This window comes from Neopsephotus bourkii, unplaced genomic scaffold (assembly GCF_033783945.1).
Source record: "Neopsephotus bourkii isolate Nb327-2 ecotype Australia unplaced genomic scaffold, CSIRO-AGI_Nbou_v1 NB_107, whole genome shotgun sequence".
NCBI classification, from domain to species: domain Eukaryota; kingdom Metazoa; phylum Chordata; class Aves; order Psittaciformes; family Psittacidae; genus Neopsephotus; species Neopsephotus bourkii.
Genome location: NW_026900624.1, coordinates 12,062,904 through 12,084,368, shown reverse-complemented (window position 1 = coordinate 12,084,368; position 21,465 = coordinate 12,062,904). Strand labels below are relative to the sequence as shown.

General features: G+C 42.7%; 1 protein-coding gene across 2 annotated transcripts in view; it reads left to right on the top strand.

Annotated features, from left to right (window-relative positions):
• Positions 1–21,465, top strand: part of TEAD4 (TEA domain transcription factor 4) — a 56,321-nt gene continuing 34,856 nt past the window's right edge. Inside the window, exons 1-3 of one of the 2 annotated variants that reach the window (XM_061360566.1) lie at positions 1–139; positions 8,174–8,228; positions 14,330–14,584. In XM_061360566.1, the coding sequence (XP_061216550.1) occupies positions 14,578–14,584 (7 nt within the window). In that variant the 5' untranslated portion in view covers positions 1–139; positions 8,174–8,228; positions 14,330–14,577. The remainder of the gene's footprint in view (positions 140–8,173; positions 8,229–14,329; positions 14,585–21,465) is intronic. The other variant, XM_061360574.1, reaches the window with a different exon arrangement.

Genomic DNA, 21,465 nt, shown 5'->3' with positions numbered 1-21,465 from the left:
CTCTTTTGGCAGAAAGTCCTGGAGCAGAAGGAGGAGTTGGAGCGGGTCTCCGCTGCCCCTGCGGAACAACAGCCGCTCTCGCCTTGCTCAGGTCAGGACACGCTATTTCACGACCATAGCTTTCGCGCAGAGTGAAGGGGTACGGATGAGTGTGGGAGACAGGGTTGAAAAGGGGGGGGGGGGGGTGTTGGAGCCGATCATGTGCGACAGAGGAGGCACAGCCATACAAAGGAAGCGATAGGAACATCCTCAATGGAGGCTCCGGCGCGTTCCTCCGTCGGCGAGGGGTTGCCGGCGCTGGGACTTGGGCAACTCGATTGCTTGTGGCATCGGCTGAAAACTGCTAACACTTCTAATGGGGAAAAAATAAGCTTCTGGGCCCCTTGTAGAGCTGTTCTTGGGAAGGGTGGAGAGGAGGATCACTGCTCCCTGTAATAAATTCTGATGTAAATCATGAAGAAAAGCAAACAAACGAAAACCATAAGCAAACCCATCCGTGAGAAGGCATGTGGGTTGTTACGGGGCATTTACCAAAGATGAGAAATGCTGTTTTCCCCGAGCAGTTAGTTATTCGAAAGTTAGAGTTGAGTTTTGATGGCATGCCTCTGGAAAGGATTTAAATTGAAAACAAAAATCAAGCCACGCAAAAAATGCCAACCAAGCAAAAAAGCCCCACCAAAACCCAAACAAAAATCTTCTCCAAGTAATTTTTCATGTAGATAATTCCGCTTAAAGAATTCCTTGCATGGGATGCTAAAGATGAGGCTTTTTTTTTTGTAGAAGGGGAATGAGTGTAGTTCAGTGTATTTTAAAGACTTCTGTGAGGTACTTTATGGTGAATGGTCATGTGTGTTAAAGCAAGCAAACAAAAAGAAACCACCAAACAAACCCAAACCAACCACAACTAATCTACTATGTTTTGTTTAACCTGAAGTTACATTCATGCTACTTTCTAACCTTTGGAGTTAAGTTCTGCAAATCCTCTACAAATAAACAACGTAAGGCACTTTCCAAGTGCGGGGGGCTGGGTGGGAGAGAAGGAGACCTGGGGATTGTTTTGTGTTTTGTTGTTTTTTCCTTGTTTCCTATTACTCAGAACAGATCGGCTTCCCCTAGTTTTGATTGCACTGTGTGCAAGTGAACAGAGCATTCGTTCATCTGTCTGTCCATCTGTCTGTGTAGATGTAAGAGGTTTTATTGTTCTTCTACAGAGCGAAGTGGGCAGTAGGACATGGCAGAGGGTAACATGGAGGAACAGAACATGGGGGATAACAGACTGGGAATATAACAAGTGCTAGGTCTGGGTTGAAACTGCTGTTCTATCATCTGTGCAGTTAACACCTTTTGATCTTGATAGCTTTTTCTGATGACAGAGAAGAACCTGGATCCTGCTGTAGTTAATACAGAGGGGGTTATTTATCAGGGCTGTTGGATGCTGATGGACTCTGGGGTTTTCTTTGGAACTTGTGATAGCAGAACTAAGGGCAGTCAGCCAGGATGCAGTGACCTTACAGGGTTTTCCTAAATCCCAGTCTGGATAGTTCCCTCAACTGGAGCATGTGACAAAGTCTATCATTTCTAAACTGGACAGTCAGCTCCTTGTTCATATCCTCTTGGAGGTGATCTTGGGAGCAGTTATTGTGCATGAGAGTGAACATTAGAAATTTCTGCACTGTCCTGGCTCCTGCTACATCTTTTGGATTTTTAAAATGAATTTTACTGATTGCTGTGACATATTTCAGGTTATTGCTGTGATAAGTGTTGTAATGTTAGCGTATTGCAGAACGACCATGGGAAAACTGTGTGAAAATAGTACTGTCAAGCTCTGAAGAGAAGAAGGGCTCCATGGTGCCAAATTTTACTTGTGATTTAAAATAAAATCACAGTTGCTGTTGGTTTTCTTACTCAGGTATTTGTTTCACAGAACTCAAATACAGTGAGTAAAGTTTTGAAGTTACTGAGAACGAGAGTTTCCAGTAGGTGCTGCTTGGATCTGTTTGGAGCAACATTATGCTCGTTCACAGCTTTCCTTTCTCAGCATTATATGTCTTTTTCTGATTGTATCTTTCAGTTCTTGGTTCCATCACAATATAACTCAAGGGATGGGTCCACAAAGACTTCAGGCTGCCACTGTTGGAGACAGAACCTGTCTGCACAGGCTCAAACTGTCCATTTCCATATTTGTCACACTTCTTTCCTTTGTCACTGGCATGGGTATTGGCACTGCTGTTTACGGACCCAGGCCAGGGGACTGATCAGTCAGCTCTCTTCTCCAGTCCAGTTGATCATGTGGTCACATAAATGCTGGTGTGTTTGGAGAAGCTAGTGCAACGACAAGGGGATGGGGAGTGGGGAAGAATGGACATTTCCTTAGCAATATTGCCATCTTTTCACACCTTAAATAGTTCCTTGGACCATGCCTGTAGTTGCTCCTGTGATAATGAAATTATTTTTCTGTCTTATCTGGCCATGGCTGTATCTTAAAGCAAAAATTCACTGTTGCTTTCTTTTAAAGACCTGTTATGCTTTCCCTACAGCTCCGGTTTGTCCTTTGCTCACTTGTTACTTGGTTTTTGTTGTGTCTCTTGTCCTCTGTGCCCTGCCCCTTCCCCAAATGCTGTGCAGTGGATCTTCAGTAATTTTCTTGGGCAAGTTTTCCATTGCCCAGTGTACTTCATTATGAGAAAAGTTCTTTTGCTCTACTGCCTTGGTGTGTATTTCTGTGAAAGGGTTACTTACTCTCTGCATTTGCACCTTCCAGGTTCTTACAAGCTACTAATGAGACTAAACATTTTTCAACATCTATTGTTCTAGGCCTAATGATTAATTTTTATAGTCTTCAGTTTATCTCTGTTAGTTTTGGGGAATGAGATCTGATATTCCATATGTTGGAGGTGATTCATCTCTGTTGCCTGGAGTGGTATCTGAGCATAGGCAGACAAAAGTTATATTGGTCATTCCGTAGAAGCATTTGCTTTGCAGACAACTCTCATTTATGCTGCATTCTCACTCTTGCATGTCTTTAGCTCCTGCTTCTGGCAGGGCTTTTTCTTTCATTTATCTCTTTTTTTCATTGTTTGTTTCATTGTTTATTGAGTTTCTTTGCATTGCTATTTCCGCATGGTCTTATTTGTCCCCCTTCCTTCTCTTGTTTGTTTTTGAGCTGTCTAAATCCCTTTGAGTGTTTCTATTCACTGGTGTTTGTAAACTTCATTCTGTATCACCTGCAAGTTTCATTGCATTCCCTTTATTCAGTCTTAGGTTTCTAAGATGTTAGAGAAAACTGGACTGGTAGAGATCCCTGAAGCAGCCCAGTAGATACCCCCTGTACCTTTTGGTTCCACTGGTATATATAATTACATTTAGGTTTTGAACCTGGTAATTTTCTAATAATATGATCAATACTCTCCAAAGCCAATTTGAAGTAATTTTTCAGCTGTGATTTCCTTGGAGAGTAGTAAATGCTGTTCTAAATCTAAACCTAGCACATCATGCACTGTATCCTTTTTGTTTGCAAACTTCATGGAAATTCTGTCTTACTTTGAAGAACAACCAAATTTATCAAGATTCACGGTAGTTTATGCTCCTCTCTCCAACTTCTGTCTTATGCCTACTACCTTGCTAAATAAATAGCCAACATGTCTTGTTGTAGAGCCTTTAAAAAGTCAAGAATTTGCATGCATGGAGCTCATTAAAAGATGTGAGACTAGAAATTAGGAGCTTTGGGGGATTTGGAGGTGGTAGGTTTGGTTCTTGTGGGATTTTTTGTTTGTTTGGGGTTTTTTTTTTTTGAGCTTCTGAGTGGTGTTTGGGTTTTTTGGTTGTTTTCTCTGTGTGTATGGGTGTCTGTGTGTGTGTGTGTGTTTTGTTGGTGGTGTTTGGTTTTAGGTGGGTTTTATTGTTGCTGTTCCTGCCCCTTGGGTCCTCCTTTTTCTGGAGATGATGCAGTCACTCCCCTTTGTTTTTAACACCATATGAATTAGAGTTTTCCTGCTAGGGAGGGGCAGGTTTTCCAGTTCCTGGTGCCACTGGCTGAGTCACTAGCTCTGTTTTTCTGTTCCATTGTAGGCTTATAATTACCTTGTTCCTACCTTCATTAAAGTATGATTGCCAAAGGGTAGGTATTTTACTTTGCTGTACTTCTGAGACACGAGTGCCAGTGGCTTTCAGAGCCTACGTACAAGCCTTTGAAGGATCTGCTTTGCTGTTGCCAAAGAGAAAATAAATTAGGGTAGTCCTCAAAGTCCTTCCCTTCAAACAGCATTAATGACAGATGTCCAGGCAAAGTCTAATCTCTTGTAACCAGAACTACTTTTAAGTGAAGGAGGAAAAGTCAAGAGAGCACTGAGCATGTGTATGCTGAAATGGAAAGGAAGGGTTTGCTGATGTATTTTAAGTTCATTTTACTTGATCATACTTCTTCATAGAAAGTCTTTGAAATAAGGCTCACTGATACCACATTAGCAGGATTTAGAGAGGTTCTCCTGGTTTGAAAATCTGTCAGTTTAGGGAAAAAAACAGGTGTAAAACAGAGGTTTGCGTAAGAAGATTTTCTTCCAAGTACCTGCTCTTTGACTTATTTTTATAAAAATAAGTAAAATCCTATTGGTTTCCCCACCCCCATTTCTTTGTGAAGGACCTACATGAACAGAAGAAAATGACTGTGCAGGAGAAACAGTGTAAATCTCTCTCTATTCACCCAGTAAGCTAACTGAAAAATAGAGAAGGAGCTATCTTTTCACCACTCTTCTTGGTCACAGGTTTTGTTTGTAAGAACGCATTGTGAAAACTGGAGTCAGGTTTGTTGTTAGCTGTGTCCCTTTAAGAATCCAGTTTTGCTTGGCTAGCTGCCCTTGTTCTCCTGTAGATTAATCCAGCAGAAGGTATATAACCTGTTGACCTTCCTGGCAAGAAGGGTCTGGAAGGGCAAAGAGATAAATCAGTGGTTTTTTGCTTTCCTGTAGTATCTGGGGGCCTATGTTTTTCAGGTTTTTCATTTCTTTATCTTTTCTTTTTTTTTTTTTTTGCTTAGTGATTGCAATTTGAGGGTTGCGGTTGTACTTGCAATTTGCAGGTTCTCATAATCCCTGTATGTTCAGCAGTTTGGGTAGGATAATAGGTTTATGCCACAATTGAGAGGGAAGAGTTCTGAGCTCAAAGTTACACTCGTCCGACTTGAGGGTGCCTTTACTGTCTCTTTTGTCAAAGTGGTAGGAGAACTGGTGTCTGGCTAAAATGGCTGTTGTCTGTTTGCTAGGGTATCTTAGATAAAGGTAAATCTGGTGGTCTTTCCTCACTGTAAGCCCTCAGGAAGTGATCATCTTAGTGTAAGCAGTGAATGTTCACCTTATAGATGTTCTAGGTGGAGCGTGTATTCCAAAACTGAGTTGGAATAGCCCAAGAGGGTGAAGCTTGATCGGTAGCCATGAGTAGGATTCATTCATACGATGTGGATGTTTCATGGTTGTTCTTTACTTGCATTTTGCTTAGCAATTGTATCAAACACCTGTAAGCTCCTAACTCTACTAAAATCCAGGCACATGCTTAATTGGTGGCTTGACTTGAGGTCCCATTTTGCATACCTGTTCTGACAGTTTGTGGTTTGCTTTTGTTTTGAGGCATTAGCGAGGGCCTTAGCCCTGGCCAGATAGGTCTATGCCCACAACATAGACTGCCTGCAAGCACTGCAGATGCAGAAATCTGACTGTGTTCCCAAGCTGTTGTGATCAGTGCTTCTATATATGTACTGTTGTAAATCTCTTAGCTCAGGTTCAGCTATTTCTTTTCTTGAAGTCTGGCTATAGTCTTGGACTTGAAAATTTTCACTGCTTTGGATGAGATTTGGAAACATCTATCTTCTGTCTGAGTTCATGTGGCATTTTGGTGTCATGGGAAGCTAAGCGTGTCACAGTTCTGAGGGCTTTTTTTGGGACATCTACCCTTGAGTCCTGGACAAGAGGCTGAGAGATGTCATGAACAGAAGGGCAGGATTAGGAAATAAGAATTCAGTTTGGGTACCATAAAATGGGCATTATGAATGTCTCAATTTCCCATTACTGGTCAGGAAAGGCTCAAAAGATGACTGGTTTCCAGTGGAAAGCCATGAGCCCTTCTGAAGTTACACCACTTGCAAATCACTTTTAAAGTTCACCGTTTCCTGTCTTGAAACTCTTGTCTGGATTTTGCCCACAGTCTGATTTTGTGGTTGAGTGGTTCACTTGGGTGGTTCACTTTGTGCTATAGTTTTTTCCATAGGTAAATTGGAGGCTTTTGAGTCTGGTGGGATTTTTCAGAACAACTGACTTTCAGTGGGTAAGGAGCATGGCTTTTTTAGGTTGACATTAAAGGTTCCCTCTCCTTTAATAATGAAGCAAATAATATTCTTTGGGAAAATACTATTATTTATTTCTCTTTCTAGCTTGGTTTGGTAAGACTCAAGTAATTTTAATCTGTCAGCGTCTACACCTGTCTATACTTGAAGGGACAGCTGTGATTTAAGCCTTAGCTGACACTGCTGGTGATTCTGTGGTAGAAAAGAGATGTGATTACTGGATTTTCTCCTGGTTCGTTGCCTTCTAACCAGCTCTGTGCTTGTTGGAACAATGACTCCTGGTGACTGCTGCTGCTAGCACAATTTTGGGTAACCATTTTCACCCTGCCACAGCCTTCATTGGTTTAGGAAGCTTTGAAACGCATTCCCACGTGTGAGATAACGGTGACTCCCCAGGAACTGCACTGTTCCTTTGAGGTCTGGGGCCAGCCACTGTGTGGCTCAGTCCCAGGGCAACCTGGCAGTGTCAATCTCTGCTGCCTTTGCTGGCTTATTTTGCTCTCCCAGCTGAGATGCAGATCACACAGTGATCATTTTGTCAGTCCAAGGCTGGTGGCCTTGTGATGTAACCTGTCTGTGGGAGTTGTGCATGAGTTACCTGTGTCTTGGGGTCGATCCCCAGGTTGGCCACCCCTAAACTAGAGGGAGCAGAACCAGCCTTTGGGTTTCGTTGTTGGGTTGTGTATTTCTTTCCTCAGCTCCTTAGGGCAGCAAGGCTCTGTGTGCTGTTTCCTTTATCAGAAATGTAACTGATTGGATGGTGTGCAAGGCCACACACAGCCTTATCTAATCACATACTGTTTGACTGCATTATCCAGGGCTGCACTGATAGAGGTTCTCTGCTCTGCTTGTTTTGATTTACATCACTGTGCTGGACACTACATCCTCCCTCTGTTTCAGCCAGAGCTCAGCTACTGCAACCATTTAAGGGTGGTGTTTTGCTTTGCTGGGGAGTTGGGGTACCTCTGGAACAGCAGCTGCTGCAGGTAGTTTCAGTGTAGCAAGCAGACCAAGTTTGCTTTTATGTAAACATTCAGGGGGAGCCCAGGCTTACCTTGGGTATGATCTGAGGCTAGTAGTGCTTGTTTCTTTGTAAACCAATCTTACTCAGTGGTGAGATGCAGAAAGAAATCTCACAGCGCAGCCTGTAGGGAGGTAATTACTATGTTACCTTGCCCAATGCACACAGAGAAATGAAAGTTCTGTTTTCCTTGCCTAGTGCTGCTGCCTGTTAAGAGCTTCTGCTCCACCTACAGCAAGTAAGACCTTTACTGGTTTTATTCGCCGGATCAAGCAGCACTGCTGTGGTAATGCTGGGTGCATAGAGATGTCCACAGAAGATAGTCAGTATTGCAGGAAGCCCAGGGAGAAACGCGGGATTGTAGCCTGCTTCACCATGTGGCCAAGTTGGTGCTGAGTGCTTGAGTGAAGCCCTCTCCAAAGGCTCAGTGAACTGCACCCACCCATCCCCACTAGCTGCTGAAGCTGAGTGGTGCTCTCTCCAGGCTGATTGCATGAGGGGAGCACAGCTCCTGAGGAGCCCAAGCAACGGGCTGCTGGCTGATCCTGCAAAAGTTCTGTTACCTTCCTAGGTGTAGTTCAGTGCTAGCTGGTCTTGCTGCAGTTGCATCTTTATTTTGCTCTGTAGAGACCCTGTAAACCCATTCATCACTTCCGTCCTTTCTTGCGTGGGTGCTTTAACAGACCTTACTCACTGCTGATCAGCTGCTTTCCCACCTTTTCCCTTTCCAGTGTGGTTTTTTTCTTTTTCCTGCAGTCTCTGAGTTGCACCACCCCCTTGGAGCTACTCATCTACTGATTGCACTCATTCTTCTCTTTCAGAGGAACTGGGCTATTATTGTAGTGGCTTGTTGAATTTCCCAGACTTCTTCCTTCGGTAAGTTTGAATGCTGTCTTCCATCATAACTTGCGCAATAGATTTTGTAGTATTCCAAGTTGTTGCTTTCCTAAACGCAAATCTCTTTGTATGACTGCATTGTGTAAGCTCATTTGTTGGCGTGTTCAGGGTGGAAGTAACTGACTGATTGGTGCTGTTTCCAGGTTTTCTTAGTGTTACAAACTACTCTGGAGTTGTGGTTTGAACAGCAGGATGCCTTCTCTTCTGACCAAAATCATTCTTTCTGTAATTCTCTGCTGGTCATAAATGAAGATGTTGTGATTCAGTGATATACTGCTGCTACAGGAGCAATATTAGGATCATGTTGCTAAGGTAGTGAATACCAGAATTGTTTTATGTACATTACAATGATAAAAAGGAATACCTGTAATGGGAAGCAGTCCCTACCCCCGCAGCTTCCAGTTCCATTAAATAAGACCGAGGATAAAGGTACTTTCTTCCTAAAACTTGTTCACAGTGCAGCCAGCTCAGAAGCAGAAGGGGAATTGTTCTGCCAGACTCCATGGCTGTGCTGGCAAACGTTCCAGCCCGGGAGGGGAGAGTGAGCAGCGCTGTCTCTGGCTAGTGTGTCCTGCTCAGTTTCAATTCCAGCAGGAGAGGGGGTGGCTGTGGACTGGGGAGAGCCTTTTGGACAGAGCAGCTCTAAGAAAACTGAACAACTGGAGACAGCTGGCGGCAGTTTTTCAGATCCTCAAGAAGTGTGATTTTGTGTTGAGCAGCTGCTACAAACACGTAAGAGGGAGCTGTTACCGACAGTAATGACTGAGGGATTAATGTTAGAAAGCAGATGTGTCAGGCCAGGGAATCTGTTAAAGATGTGCTCCCTGTCAGTGAGACCTCACTGAAGCGCTCTCAGCAGCTGTCTAGGCCTGCGGGATTTCTGCATCTCAGTGAGATACCATGAAAGGAGAGTTGGTGTTGAAATTACCAGCATCAGAACAGTTAAACTGAAGCTGCTGGAAAGCTGCTGGAGCTGAAATATCTTTGTGCTTTCTCCATGTTTTTACTTTCCTCTGACCCAAACGTCTGCTCTTTTTTTTGGACTCATTAAGAGATGGGCCATGGCAGAAAGAAGAACAGGGGCCAAGAGTGAATAAGAAACAGTTATTTGGACAGAGGGAGGAAACGTGAGAAGGAAGTAAAATTACTGTGGAGTTACAGGAGGTGGAAGTGCCGTGAGGGGCTTATGTCTTTGATCCAGGGAGAGAATCCATGACTGGACCCCACAAAAGTAGTTAATCATCTCGGTAAAATAAGAGTAGGATCAGAATAAGAACAACTGTAAGGTACACTAATAAAATACAAGAGCCAAGAAGTGGAGTGTAAGTTCAAACTCAGGGAATCTGAAGAGAGCAAACACCAAGCCTGGGACCTGTGACAAAACTTCCTGTTATGGGAATAGGACAAGATCCTCTGACTCCTCTGATCCTAAGAACTGTGCCGGGCGAGGAGATTCAGATAGGGATGGAACTGTATGAGCATGCCTGGGAACTGGGATGTCTGTTTAGTGATTTCAAAATCAAATTCCCTCCACATCAGAAGAAAACTTGGTGATTGCAAGCTCTGCCACAGGCAGAACTTAAAAACAAAACAATTTACAAGCACTAGAATATTATTGATAGTAGCAATACAAATCACCATTATTACAAATCACAGTACCACAGTATGTTAGAGATTGGAAGGGACCTCAAAAGATCATCTAGTCCAATCCCCCTGCCGGAGCAGGAACACCTAGATAAGGTTACACAGGAACGTGTCCAGGCGGGTTTTGAATGTCTCCAGAGAAGGAGACTCCACAGCCTCCCTGGGCAGCCTGTTCCAGTGTTCCGTCACCCTCACTGAGAAGAAGTTTCTTCTCAAGTTTAAGTGGAACCTCTTGTGTTCCAGTTTGTACCCATTGCCCCTTGTCCTTTCATTGTTTGCCACTGAGAAGAGCCTGGCTCCATCCTCGTGACACTCCCCCTTTATATATTTATATACACTAATAAGGTCACCCCTCAATCTCCTCCAAACTATAGAGACCCAGCTCCCTCAGTCACAAATGACCATTAAATTTATCTGTTGGTAAAGCTGTTGGTGTGTAGTTACTGTGGGTTGAATGGGAAACCAGAAGCAAACTGAAAGCTAGATGCTAACTGAAAAATTTGTATTTTGTTGAAATAGTTACTAATGAATATTATTCAAACTTTCCTTATGAATAACGCATATTAGCATGCGTTTGAAAAATGCTGGTTTTGACCAGATTTCTTTTTCAATGGAAAGTGATTCTGCTGATGCTTTTTCAATTTGCCATACCAATAAAGCCATTTACCAGAGAGTTTAGCTCCCAGCTTCTCTACAGTTTGCTTTGCTTAGTTTAATAAATAGCCACTTTGGCTACCAGTCAGTTCAGAGTTCAGATCAACAGTGCAGGAAATGGAAGGCCTGAAGCGTTCAGCCAACAGAGACCCACAGACCAGGTAGAGCCGACCAGGGCTCCCTGTGTTACACTTCACTGCTTCTGAGCACAGAGTATAACCTAGGATTGCACATGGAGCTTACTATTTGAGCAACATTATTTAAGAAAGCTTTGCAGGCTCTTTAAGCCCTTGGCATCTTGCAGAACTAGAGACATAGAGTTGTAAGGATTTCCTTGGTCATTTTAGCCTATGGAATTTCTTTGGAAGTTACCAAAAAGAAGGCAAATTTGTGTTAGTGTCTGGGTGATTATGGAGGTTTCAGCTGGAGAGGGCCAGACACCTTTGATTTTGTAGTCTGTATGATTCCACTTTGCTCATCATTCAGCAAGAGTAGCTTTAGTGCCAAGAAGGGAAAGAAGAATCAGGCCATGATAGTCTATTTCAGTGCCTGCTGACCTAGCTGTAGCTTGGGATAGGACCAGCATTGCTGGTCAAGGCACAAAAAGTAAGAAGCATTAAAGCAAAAAAAAAAAAAAAAGAAAAAAAGAAAGGTATCTGGTCACTTCAAGATTTGTAGAATTTCTTCTCTCATGGCTCTTATGTTCCACACCACCCTTGATTTAAACCAGTGTGAGATAGGGCTCACATATTCTGTCCCTTCCCTGAATATACAAGTGACATTTGCTTAAGTTGGCACAACTTCTCTTTTATGTTTGGAGAAGGGAGTCTTGGGGGCTGACACTGAATTGAATACAGCATGTTTTCTTCTCCACTTATTCTGAAGCTTGGATCAGAAAGGACCCAGAGTTCCCTTCGTCTCTAAAGGTGCTTGGTGCAGATGTGAAGCCCTGTAAAATGCAGCGAGGCACCAACTTTAGGACTGGGGCAAAGAGGATAGTTATGCTTCAGATATATTTGCTTTGTTTCCAGTGCAAGTGTACCATATTTAAATCACCTGCTAGGTATTCATCTCTGTAGGCATGGACATTAAGGAGATTAAAATAACTGGAATTAAAATGGGTGCTTTTTATGGTTATGATGGCTATACTCCCTAGGAGATGACTTTGTCTATGTGAATGCATTGCTAGGAGATTTGTCGTGATAGCAGAGGTTGTAGCTTCTAGTGACCATGACTTCAGGAGTCATACAGTTGAGCAGTTACAGGTGTTTTCACTTGGTGAGGAGCCTCTTGGCTGTTAAGAGACTAACAGCTCCAAATGCAGGTAGCACTATGAATACCTTGCTCTCACACCTTAGCTTTCTTTCTGAACTCCTCCATTTCTCAGCCTCTTTCTGAACTCTAGCCATTTCTCACTTAAAATTAGTCTGTGCCTTGTATTTGTGGAGATTTTAATGTGCGTTAAATACAGAGGATCTTGACAGCCTCCAGAGGTTAGGGATGCTTGGAGAAATATCAAAAGAAGAATGGCTGTAACAAATAGCTTCTGTTTCTCCATCAGAGTACCCCTGTGAAAAGCTTACTCCTGTATAAGGAGTATTCCCTTACTCTTATTCCCGAACAAGACAGTGTTTTGAATACCTGTGTAATTTTTTACTGAGCATCTGCCAGTGAAAGGGGATGTATTGGTGATCGGTGCTTGGTGAAGGAAAGCAACTGTTATTGTTCATTTCAGGGCCTCTTAAAATCACGCTGCCTGCTTTAGTGCCATTCCCTGTGTGCTTGGGATGTCTGTCCTGGTGGTGTGAGTTCCCCTTTCTGCTTCCTCCACCTCCCACTTTACTCTTTCTTTCCATGTTCATTAGAACTGAAAATACATAGCATGGGCCAAGAAGACTGAAGTAACCTAGTGCAGGGGCTGAAATGGATGGACAGACTGTGGTAGACCATGCCAGTGATTCACGTGTTCAAAACATTATCACAGGAAATAACCTGTGTACTTGGTTTTCTAAATGTACGTGTGAATCACTTGCTAAAGTGTTGCACCATGGCGTAAGAAGTATACTAAAATATGTCTAAAAATTACTAAAATGATCAGTATTACCTTTTTTTGTTCCTGAGTTTTTGGTGGACATGTAAAGTAGGTGTCTGCTGCTGTCTAAAGTGATCAAGGAGCAGCAAAACTGACAGCCAGTGCTGTCAACTCTTTACAGCTTCAGCTTCTGGGATGATAAAATTCTTAATAATTACAGCTTTTATTAAAAAAAATAATGTAGTCATTATGGTATTGGAGAAGATTTTGTAAACAAGAAATCCAAAGAGAGGCTTTAAAAGGAGAGTGTGATGTAAGGGTTTTTGAAGTTGGTGTCAGAAAAGTTTCTGGAGCCATGAGCCCAGAATTTTTGAACTCAGGTTTGAATGAACGGACCTGCTTTTCCCATTTACCAATAACAGCACAGATTTTGTTCTGGCTAGTTTTGTACATAGGCCATGCCCAAATTTCTCTTCTGTCCTCCTTTACATTATCACTGTGATATTTCTGAGGTAGTCCGACTTGGCACGTCAGAGCTCTCTCTTTGCTCTTGTTCAGTACAGGTTTGGTGATTCTGTTGCTCTTGCAAAAAAACAAACAAAAATCCTTATTCTGGTTTTCTTGCTACCCAGCTCAATGTGGTGTTTTTCAGGGAAGTTTTGAACTCTAACTGGATTCTCAAATGGTGGCTTGTGAGCGTTCTTTGTAGCTCAGATAACAAAACTATTAAAAAGGTAAATTAACGGTTTTGAGATTGAGGCACGGGAATGTTCCATGTCTTTAAAAGCCCTTTGTCTTTTGTATAGTTTACTGGAAGTGTCTGTATGGTCTGAAGTCCATACAGACTTTCTGAATGAGTGTTTTAGCAGCTCCACTGAATGACTTCAGCCTGCACTTTAGGAGTAGACTATAACTTATTGTAGTTTTCAAAAGGTAGCAGCTGCCTCCTTAGTTTCAATAAGAAACCAGTTTCTGCCCAGTGGCAAATCTAATAGCCTGAGACTGGTAAAACATGAGGGAGCAGAGAGCACTGAGAACTGAAGGAATTTGCCCAAGGTCGATTTGAAGATGAGCAGTAAAAACAAGCTGAGCACTCAGGATTCTTGACCTGCAACCTAGTGCCTTTATGCTTTTACTCATGGTGCCTTCTGCTCCTGCCAGGATATAGTGCTGAGATCTGGGAGACATTGCATTAAACTGTCTGCCTCCAGAAATTGTTTTTTTGGAGTGCAAGTGATCCTTGGGAAAAAGAAATGTCAGTGTTAAAAATGACACCGGCTACCAACTCTGATCCAGTGAAACAGTATCTAAGAAAATTTCAGTGCTCAGTGATGACTACATAATTCATCACTGCTTTATTTTGTACAGGCTTTCACACAGACTGAATCCCTCTATGCATGCTTCAGAAAGTTAAATAACAGTTACACAGATAATGGCAGCAGAGGGAGAAAGAAATTAGGAGACAAAGACACAGGCAAGAAGACATAGTGTCTGAGGATTGGGAAGTGATGTTTAATGAGCCAAAGGGATATGGGAGCAGGCTGTTTTATAAGAAGGATTCGTAGAAAAGATTTTAATCTCAGCACAAAGAGAAATCAAGCATGGGGTTGTGTTACCATTTAAGGTAAACTTGAAGTTAAAACCCTCCTCAGAGAGGTTTTTTAAACATATTTTATTTCCTTTCCTTTTTTTTTTTTTCCCTGCAGAGGACAATTTGTAACTGACAGATGGGATGTGTTTGTCATCACAGGTTCCGCGTCTGCTTCTCCGTGTCGCACCTTGGAGTTTCTAGCTGGCACCATTACCTCCAACGAGTGGAGTTCTCCCACCTCCCCTGAGGGGAGCAACGACTCAGGGGGCAGTGAGGCCTTGGACAAACCTATTGACAATGACGCTGAGGGCGTGTGGAGTCCGGACATTGAGCAGAGCTTCCAGGAAGCGCTAGCCATCTACCCACCATGTGGACGGCGGAAGATTATCTTGTCAGACGAAGGCAAGATGTACGGTAAGGAGAAAGGACACATCACAGCAGTCGAGGCAGAATGCCCTGTGCAAGCCACTTGCTTTGTACCAAATGACGTTCTGAATGAACTCTTTTCTCTCGGGCATTTCTAAGTTCATGCAGTTGATTGCTTCAATTTGTATTTAGGAAAATTAGTGAAGATTTTAACATTCACAGATCAGAAAGAATTATAGATGTCTTTTTTAGGGGAGTATCAGTAAGTATCTCTGCTCATTTTCAGTAATAAGTATTACTGCTCATCTTCAATAAGTAACTCTAGTATCCCAGAGTTGGGCATGCTACTGATAGATGGCATGTAATGGCTTTGTGTTGTGACTAAGTCTATCTTTCACGATATCTCTTGCTGCGGTCTGGTCTCCAATATTCTTGTTATCCTAACAGGTAAAGTTCTGCATCTCTAGTGCCAAAAGGCAGAAGTTCAGCCCCTGAACTCCTGAATGGCTTTGCTGGTGGTGTGCAAACACCATTTTGTTAACTAGCTGTGCTTTTCACATCTTAGGAGCAGAAAATGGATCTCTGGCTGCTCCCTTTCATTGTAATTTGCCTTCTTGGAGCCCTGGCATGAATGTCTTTCACCTATAGGTTCTTTCTCAGCTAGCTAGTTAACCAGCCCTGAATGCAGAGAAGTGCTGGCTTGCAGCTGCAGCAGAAGTCCACTTTTTGCGTGGTAGACATGATTTTGAATTGGATTTTTGACCTATTTCTCAGTTAAATCTTTTTTCTTGATTTTTGTCTGCAAAGAAAGCTGATCTGAGCTGGATTCTCTAGTTCAGTGTTGGAATAAGCTACCTGGTATTTCTGTGACTTAAAAGCACACCAAAGGCTGAGAGTGCCCAATATTTGCTTAAAAGTCCCAAGGTGTCAAAACTGTTTTTCAGAGCAGTAGCAAAGGTACGGAAGGCAGTCTTCTCCCTACCGTGTCAGTGCTTGGGGTGGTTTTTTGCCTTTAAATTGGAATCTCTGTTTATGCAGGCCCCATCGTGGGAGCACCCTGCCCTGAAGCTTCAGATGGAGCACTTCACAAGTCATTACGCAGGTTTCTGTCCACCCTTCGAGCCATTGTTCACTGAGCTAGTGAATAGATTGCTCTCACTATGGGGGCATGGGTGAGGTCTTGTTTACCGAACCTTATCTAGTATGGATGGTTTTACTGGGTACATACACCATTGTGTCTGAACACAGCAATATATGTTGACTAAGGCAGATCACCGTGAGGCTCAGCAGTTGTCAGTATTCTCATGTAGAGATCAACTCCTGCTCTACGCCTGTACGAACGGTTTTTGGTTGTGCTGTGGAGCCGACCAAGGAACTGATCCAGCACAAAAGGGGGAAAAAAGTGAATTTAATTTTGGATAAGCCCCCTGATTTGTTTCACTGCACAGCTGTATACCTGCTTGTGCCAGTACTTAGGGGACGGTATGAGGAAAAGGGAATGAGCAGCCTTATTTGAAGTGAGGGTAGGACTGCTTCTTTCAGAAGCCGTATTTGCTTTAAAATGTTACTCAAACTAATACATTACTTGAGGATCCTCTCCACAGTTATTAAGCATAGATCGGTGACATGGTCCTTGCTGCCCTCAGTTTGCAAATCTGGCTTGTTGCACTGATTTTCACAACAGGTGACTTTTAAAATTACTGGTGGAAAATCTCAGTTGTGTTTTAAGGCTGCCTCAATTCACTGATCGTTCTGCACGGTCCCTGAAATACTTCAGCTTTGGAGCGAACGTTTGGAGCAAAAAGTGAAACGGACCGGAAGGATTTTGGTGACAGTGAGAGCAAAAGTAAAAGCAAAGTAGGGTGGACTGCTGAAACCAACAAGGTTGGGGCCTCACGTGGCATGGACTGGTGTTTAGTGGGAAGTCTCTAGTTCACTGGACTGGAGAGCTGCAGAAGGCAGGTCACCCACTTGCGGTTTGAATAGCTGAGGCTAGGCTCTGGGAGAAGGGAGCAGCTTTCCTGCAAGCCCTCCCCCACAACTCCAAACAGGACAGTGTCCCTGCTTGCCTTCAGTGCACCTGTTCCCAGCATGGACGGTTGGTTCGATGTGCTCCTGACAGAACCCAAGGCACTGATTTATGCCCTCCTTTGCTTACTAGTCTCCAGGATTCATGCCAAGGAAGCGAGGCCCAGCCTGGGATCTATAGAAAGATATGACCAGGCAGGGAGAATAAATATAGTCCCTGATTTCATCTTCACCGCTTGCGAGCCAGCTCACGAACAGGACAAGCTGTGTGTGGAGCTGGCACTGCCCCCAAGGGACAGTTGTTTAGCTGTCCCGTGACCAACTTGCAGAGTTTGCTGAACCAAGGGGCGAGGTGTTAGAGAGAAATGTATATATGCCCCTTTCCCTTGACTGAAGTTGAAGCATTTCACTGTTCCCCAGCGGTGCCCTAGCTGCTTTCTTTTCTTTCATTGTGTTTTTCCCTTTTAGATGTATTCCATTACTGGAGACAGCATCCAGACTGAATAAGCTCATTACACAGTCCTGCTCTCACTCTCCTCTCCAGCAGTCTCTGCTTACCACCTACTTAAGGCATGAAAAGCTGTCTTGTTGGATATGGGATGCTATATTTTCTCCTAATCATTGTGCTGACATTAGAAGCAATGAGGCTGGTATCTCCTGGCATCTTCGCTGCTGGTCTAGAGAAAGAAGAGGGGAAGGGCTTAGTACCTTTGTATAATTTGCATGGAGATGGTAGATAGAGCAGGTCTCCCAACACTGCTGAGGACGGAGAACTAAAAAATAGTAACTAGCAAAGTGAATATTTACTTTGACAAAACACTGTTAGGGCCTCGGTTTACAACGGAGGAAGTAAGAGCTTGGAAGAAATGAGCTACTGCCTTAACTGTGCAGCGTTCCCTTTCACTGCACAAACATCTGACTTGGAGCACCTTTTCTCTAAGAGGAGCTAGAATGGGTGGCTGTGTGTTAGATTGCTGTTCTGTAGGAGGCAGTAGTTTAGCAACTATACAAATAGTTCCACCATTTCTGTGCTGCGCAGGGTGGGGCAGACAGCTGGGGGCAGTCATCTATCTCCCAGGCTGTACCATCTGTTGGTGAGTCAAAGCCCTGACACAGCTCATAGGAAATACTTCATGATATCCAAAGCTCTGAGGCTGAGTGGTAGAAGACGGATAGATAACCATGTTAAAACCTGGAGCCGTCAGTGAACTGCAGAGACTTGAGTTTGCAACATGAATTAAGCTGGCATAAAAGGTCAATCTGATGCTAAAACCTACCATGTCACAGGTAGTCCCTCCCACCCCTGTTGCGAAGTGACTAGGTAAATTTGCAGGATATTGAATGTTTTCTATGACCTCAAATAGTAACTAAAACTGGAAATCAATAAAATAAACCCGAGGAAGCACTGCCTGTCCCAGTTCATAAACACTTCTCCTTGAGAGGTGGGAGGAGCATGGCAACTATTACAAATATGAAAACCTTCAAGGTGTCAGTCTCCACATGCCTCATTGTAGATCTGCTTTAGCATCTCACCTGATGTTGTTTCAGTCAAAGCAACTGGAACATGCTGAGAATGTGCTCAGTTGACGTTGAACTTGCTGGCCCAGGTAATTGCAAAATTTGGATTTCAGCTGTGATATCCGTTAGATACTTCTGCAGTTCCTATGTTTTCCATTATTGTGACCTAATGAACCATAGAACAGCCCTTTTTTATCCTACAGTTTCGGTAACAAAATTGAACATCTCATTTGAAACACCAGGAGACAGATGAAACTTAGGTTCGTGGGCAGTTGGTCAGGATGCGGACTTCCCTTCTCTTTTCCTAGTGTTAGTTGTGATGTTGTTGGGCTTGCTCAATAACAAGGTTTTATTTCACTGAGTCAGTTTTTAACCTTGCTTTTGTGTGGTTCTAATCCTTCAGTGTGGTTCTGATCCTTTGGTGTTGACTAGATGAAGACTGATTTCTGGAGGCATTTGCAGCGGGTTAAACTTCTGCTGGAGTATGTAAAGCTTTCCTTCCCTTTCCTTTGTAAGCTGAGGTTAGGGTTCTTCAAGTTAAACTGTATGTTAGTTTAACTGGTGTTTTCTCCATGCAAACGTAAAAAGAAATATTCCATGAGTTCCAAGCAACTCCTGAATATTGAGGAATTTAGCACTTTTTGAAATGCCAACCAGCCAGGAAACTGCTTGCTGTTGCAGTTAACAGAATTAATTAGTGGTGGCTGTGGCATCTTCCCTTAACATGCTTAGTACTGGACAGAAGTATCTTTAGCAGTTTTATTGTGTATTACATGTTTTCAAAATTATTGTGACTGTTTTGGGGGGGCATTATTCTGTTCTTTCAACAAAGGGCACATACTTCTTTTTCTTGGCCCTTTTGATTTTTTTAGCAGCCTTGTAGTCCTGTTCTTAACTGTCAGGCTTAAACCCAAGTGTGTTGTGTAGGATTGTATTTTTCTCACTGTATATATCTGCAGCCACAGAGCTTTCATCACGTTCAAGTACCTTCCTTCATTAGCACTACGCTGCATTACTTTTTTGGCTCTTCCTCTAACTTTTTGATTTATAAATTTCAGACATTATCTCCAAGATAGACTTGCTGTGTAGTGGTATATTGGGTAACTTTGTACATTCCAGTGGTTTTCTGAACAGTTTAATAAAAAAGCCTTAGTGTTTGGGTGGTTTTTTTACATTTTTAAAACCACTGTGTTCTTTCACAATTGGATCCAAATATTTCTAGTTGCTAATCTGCTCTTAAATATAGAAATTGTTAATTTGTATTTAAAATTTCAGATCGAATTCAAAATCTGAGGACAAAATCAGTCATGGAAAATAAAAATGAACGATGTCCGCTGGCCTGGGTTTATTTTTTCTTTAAACCAAGTGCATGTAAAGCTCTCTTCTGGACAGGTTTTTGTGAACACATTACCAGAAAGATCTCAAAAACATAGAGTGAGTTCTGAGAAGAGCAGCAAGCATACCAGACTTAACATTGAGCTCTGGGAGTTGAAGGGACTGATTTAGGATGAAAGATTAAAGTAGCTAAATATACATAGCTTGGCTAAGCGATGACTGAAAGGTGGAGGGTGGGGGGACACATAATAACAGTCTAAAAATATTTGAAGGGTGTTAACATTTAAGAGGGAGAGGGATTTTATGTGGAACATGTGAGCATGACTAGGATTAATGGGGGAGAAAGAAGGAATATGCGATGGTCATCAGAAGAAGCTTCATGATAGCATGGTGCTCAGTGCTGAGGGTTCTCTCCTCTGTAAGGAGTTAGAATGAAAATTAGAAGTTACAATGAAATGTCAGGGACTTTTAAAGTTGTATCAGACAAAACTATAAGGAATGTTTGTAAAACTAGTCCCAAGAAATGATGCATATGTATGTGTTTTGTGTAAGGGGTGCATTCTAGTTTAGATGTACTATGATTTTACGGAAGAAACAGAGAACATGGGCATTAGGTGGTGACCAAATATGGGTTTTCAATGTAAATATCTGATTTTTTTTTTTTCAAAATCATTAATATTATGATTTTTACTGTCTGCGGGTTTCTGACATGTATAAATTTATTCAATTGATGGACACAGAGGCTTTTTCTCAGGTCTGAAACAGAAAGAGCAAACTTTAGGGTAAATACTAGGAGTTCTTTCTCAGAGTTTGTCTTCTGTTGGTTAGTCAGACATTGGGTAGAGAGGGGGGATAGCATTTCTCAAGCAAGGGGGTGCATGTACCGAGGGAGAGGTGCAAAGTGTCAATACACAGGTTGCGTGGAGACCTCAACAGAAGAAAAAGGAACTTTCTTATTTACAGTACAAGTAATCAAAAGCTATCACATGAACTCTCTTCTAAAGTCTCTTTCAAAGGCATGCTTTATTGCTGGAGAGCATATAGCTTAACAAAACTTTAGAATAATAGTCCTACTGTTCAGCAAAACCAGTACCAAGACAACGTAACCATTCCCTGTTCTTGTGCCTTAAAGGGTTTCTCCCAAAAGTGAAGGAAAAAGCAGCTTGATAAGAGAAAGACAATACTACAGCAGAAAGAAGAGGCAATATTCTCATGAATTTAGGATCCATATAATGAGCACAGGAGAAGTAGGACTGCCTATTGGTTTAAACAGTTGCTCATTACCTAATCCATAACAAGCCCTGTATTGTCTGCATATGATGAAGATCTGGGCAGCGAAACTGGAAGGCTGTGTGCAGGTTGTGCCCAGACAGATGGTCTTGTAAGTCTGTTGGTCACTGGCAGAGCTGACTTAAACCTCTGGGGCCTGGGTACACCTGCTGCTGAAGGGTGCATAGCCAGCAGCTGTTCCTCATTGCTGTCACCTTGAACTTGTGACCCATCTTCTGGTTACTCCAAATTCTCTGAGGCTCACTGCATGCACATACACAGGCATGGTCTTGCTCTGTCTCTAGCTTCTTGAACAGGAATTTACACTTTCAATTAGAACTTTTTCATGTAAGAAAATGTTTTCAGACTCACTCTTTTTTTCCTTGAGTGTCATTTGTGCAATAATTACAAATCCCTTTTCAGGAGCTTAGACAGGAGTTTGTGGACCAGAGTGGAAGGAGTGTAACCAGTGCTTTTGAGATGACCCAGTAGGAATGACCCATGCTGTTGACTGCAAGTGCTGTAGATGTAAGCCTATTTCTAAGTGTGACAGTATTAGCACAATGTTGCCTTCAACCGTTAACTGGGGGTTATGAGCATTCCTGCATATGATTACTGACTGCATCATCATCTTTAGTTGTAGAATCATAGAAAATGGTGCTGGGAGGGACCTTCAAAGGACATCTACTCTGTTCCTGTGCCTGGAAGCAAAGCCAGCTCTACTGAAGCTGTTCGTGTCTAGTGTGATCCTTTATGGTTAGGATAAGGAAAATGATTTG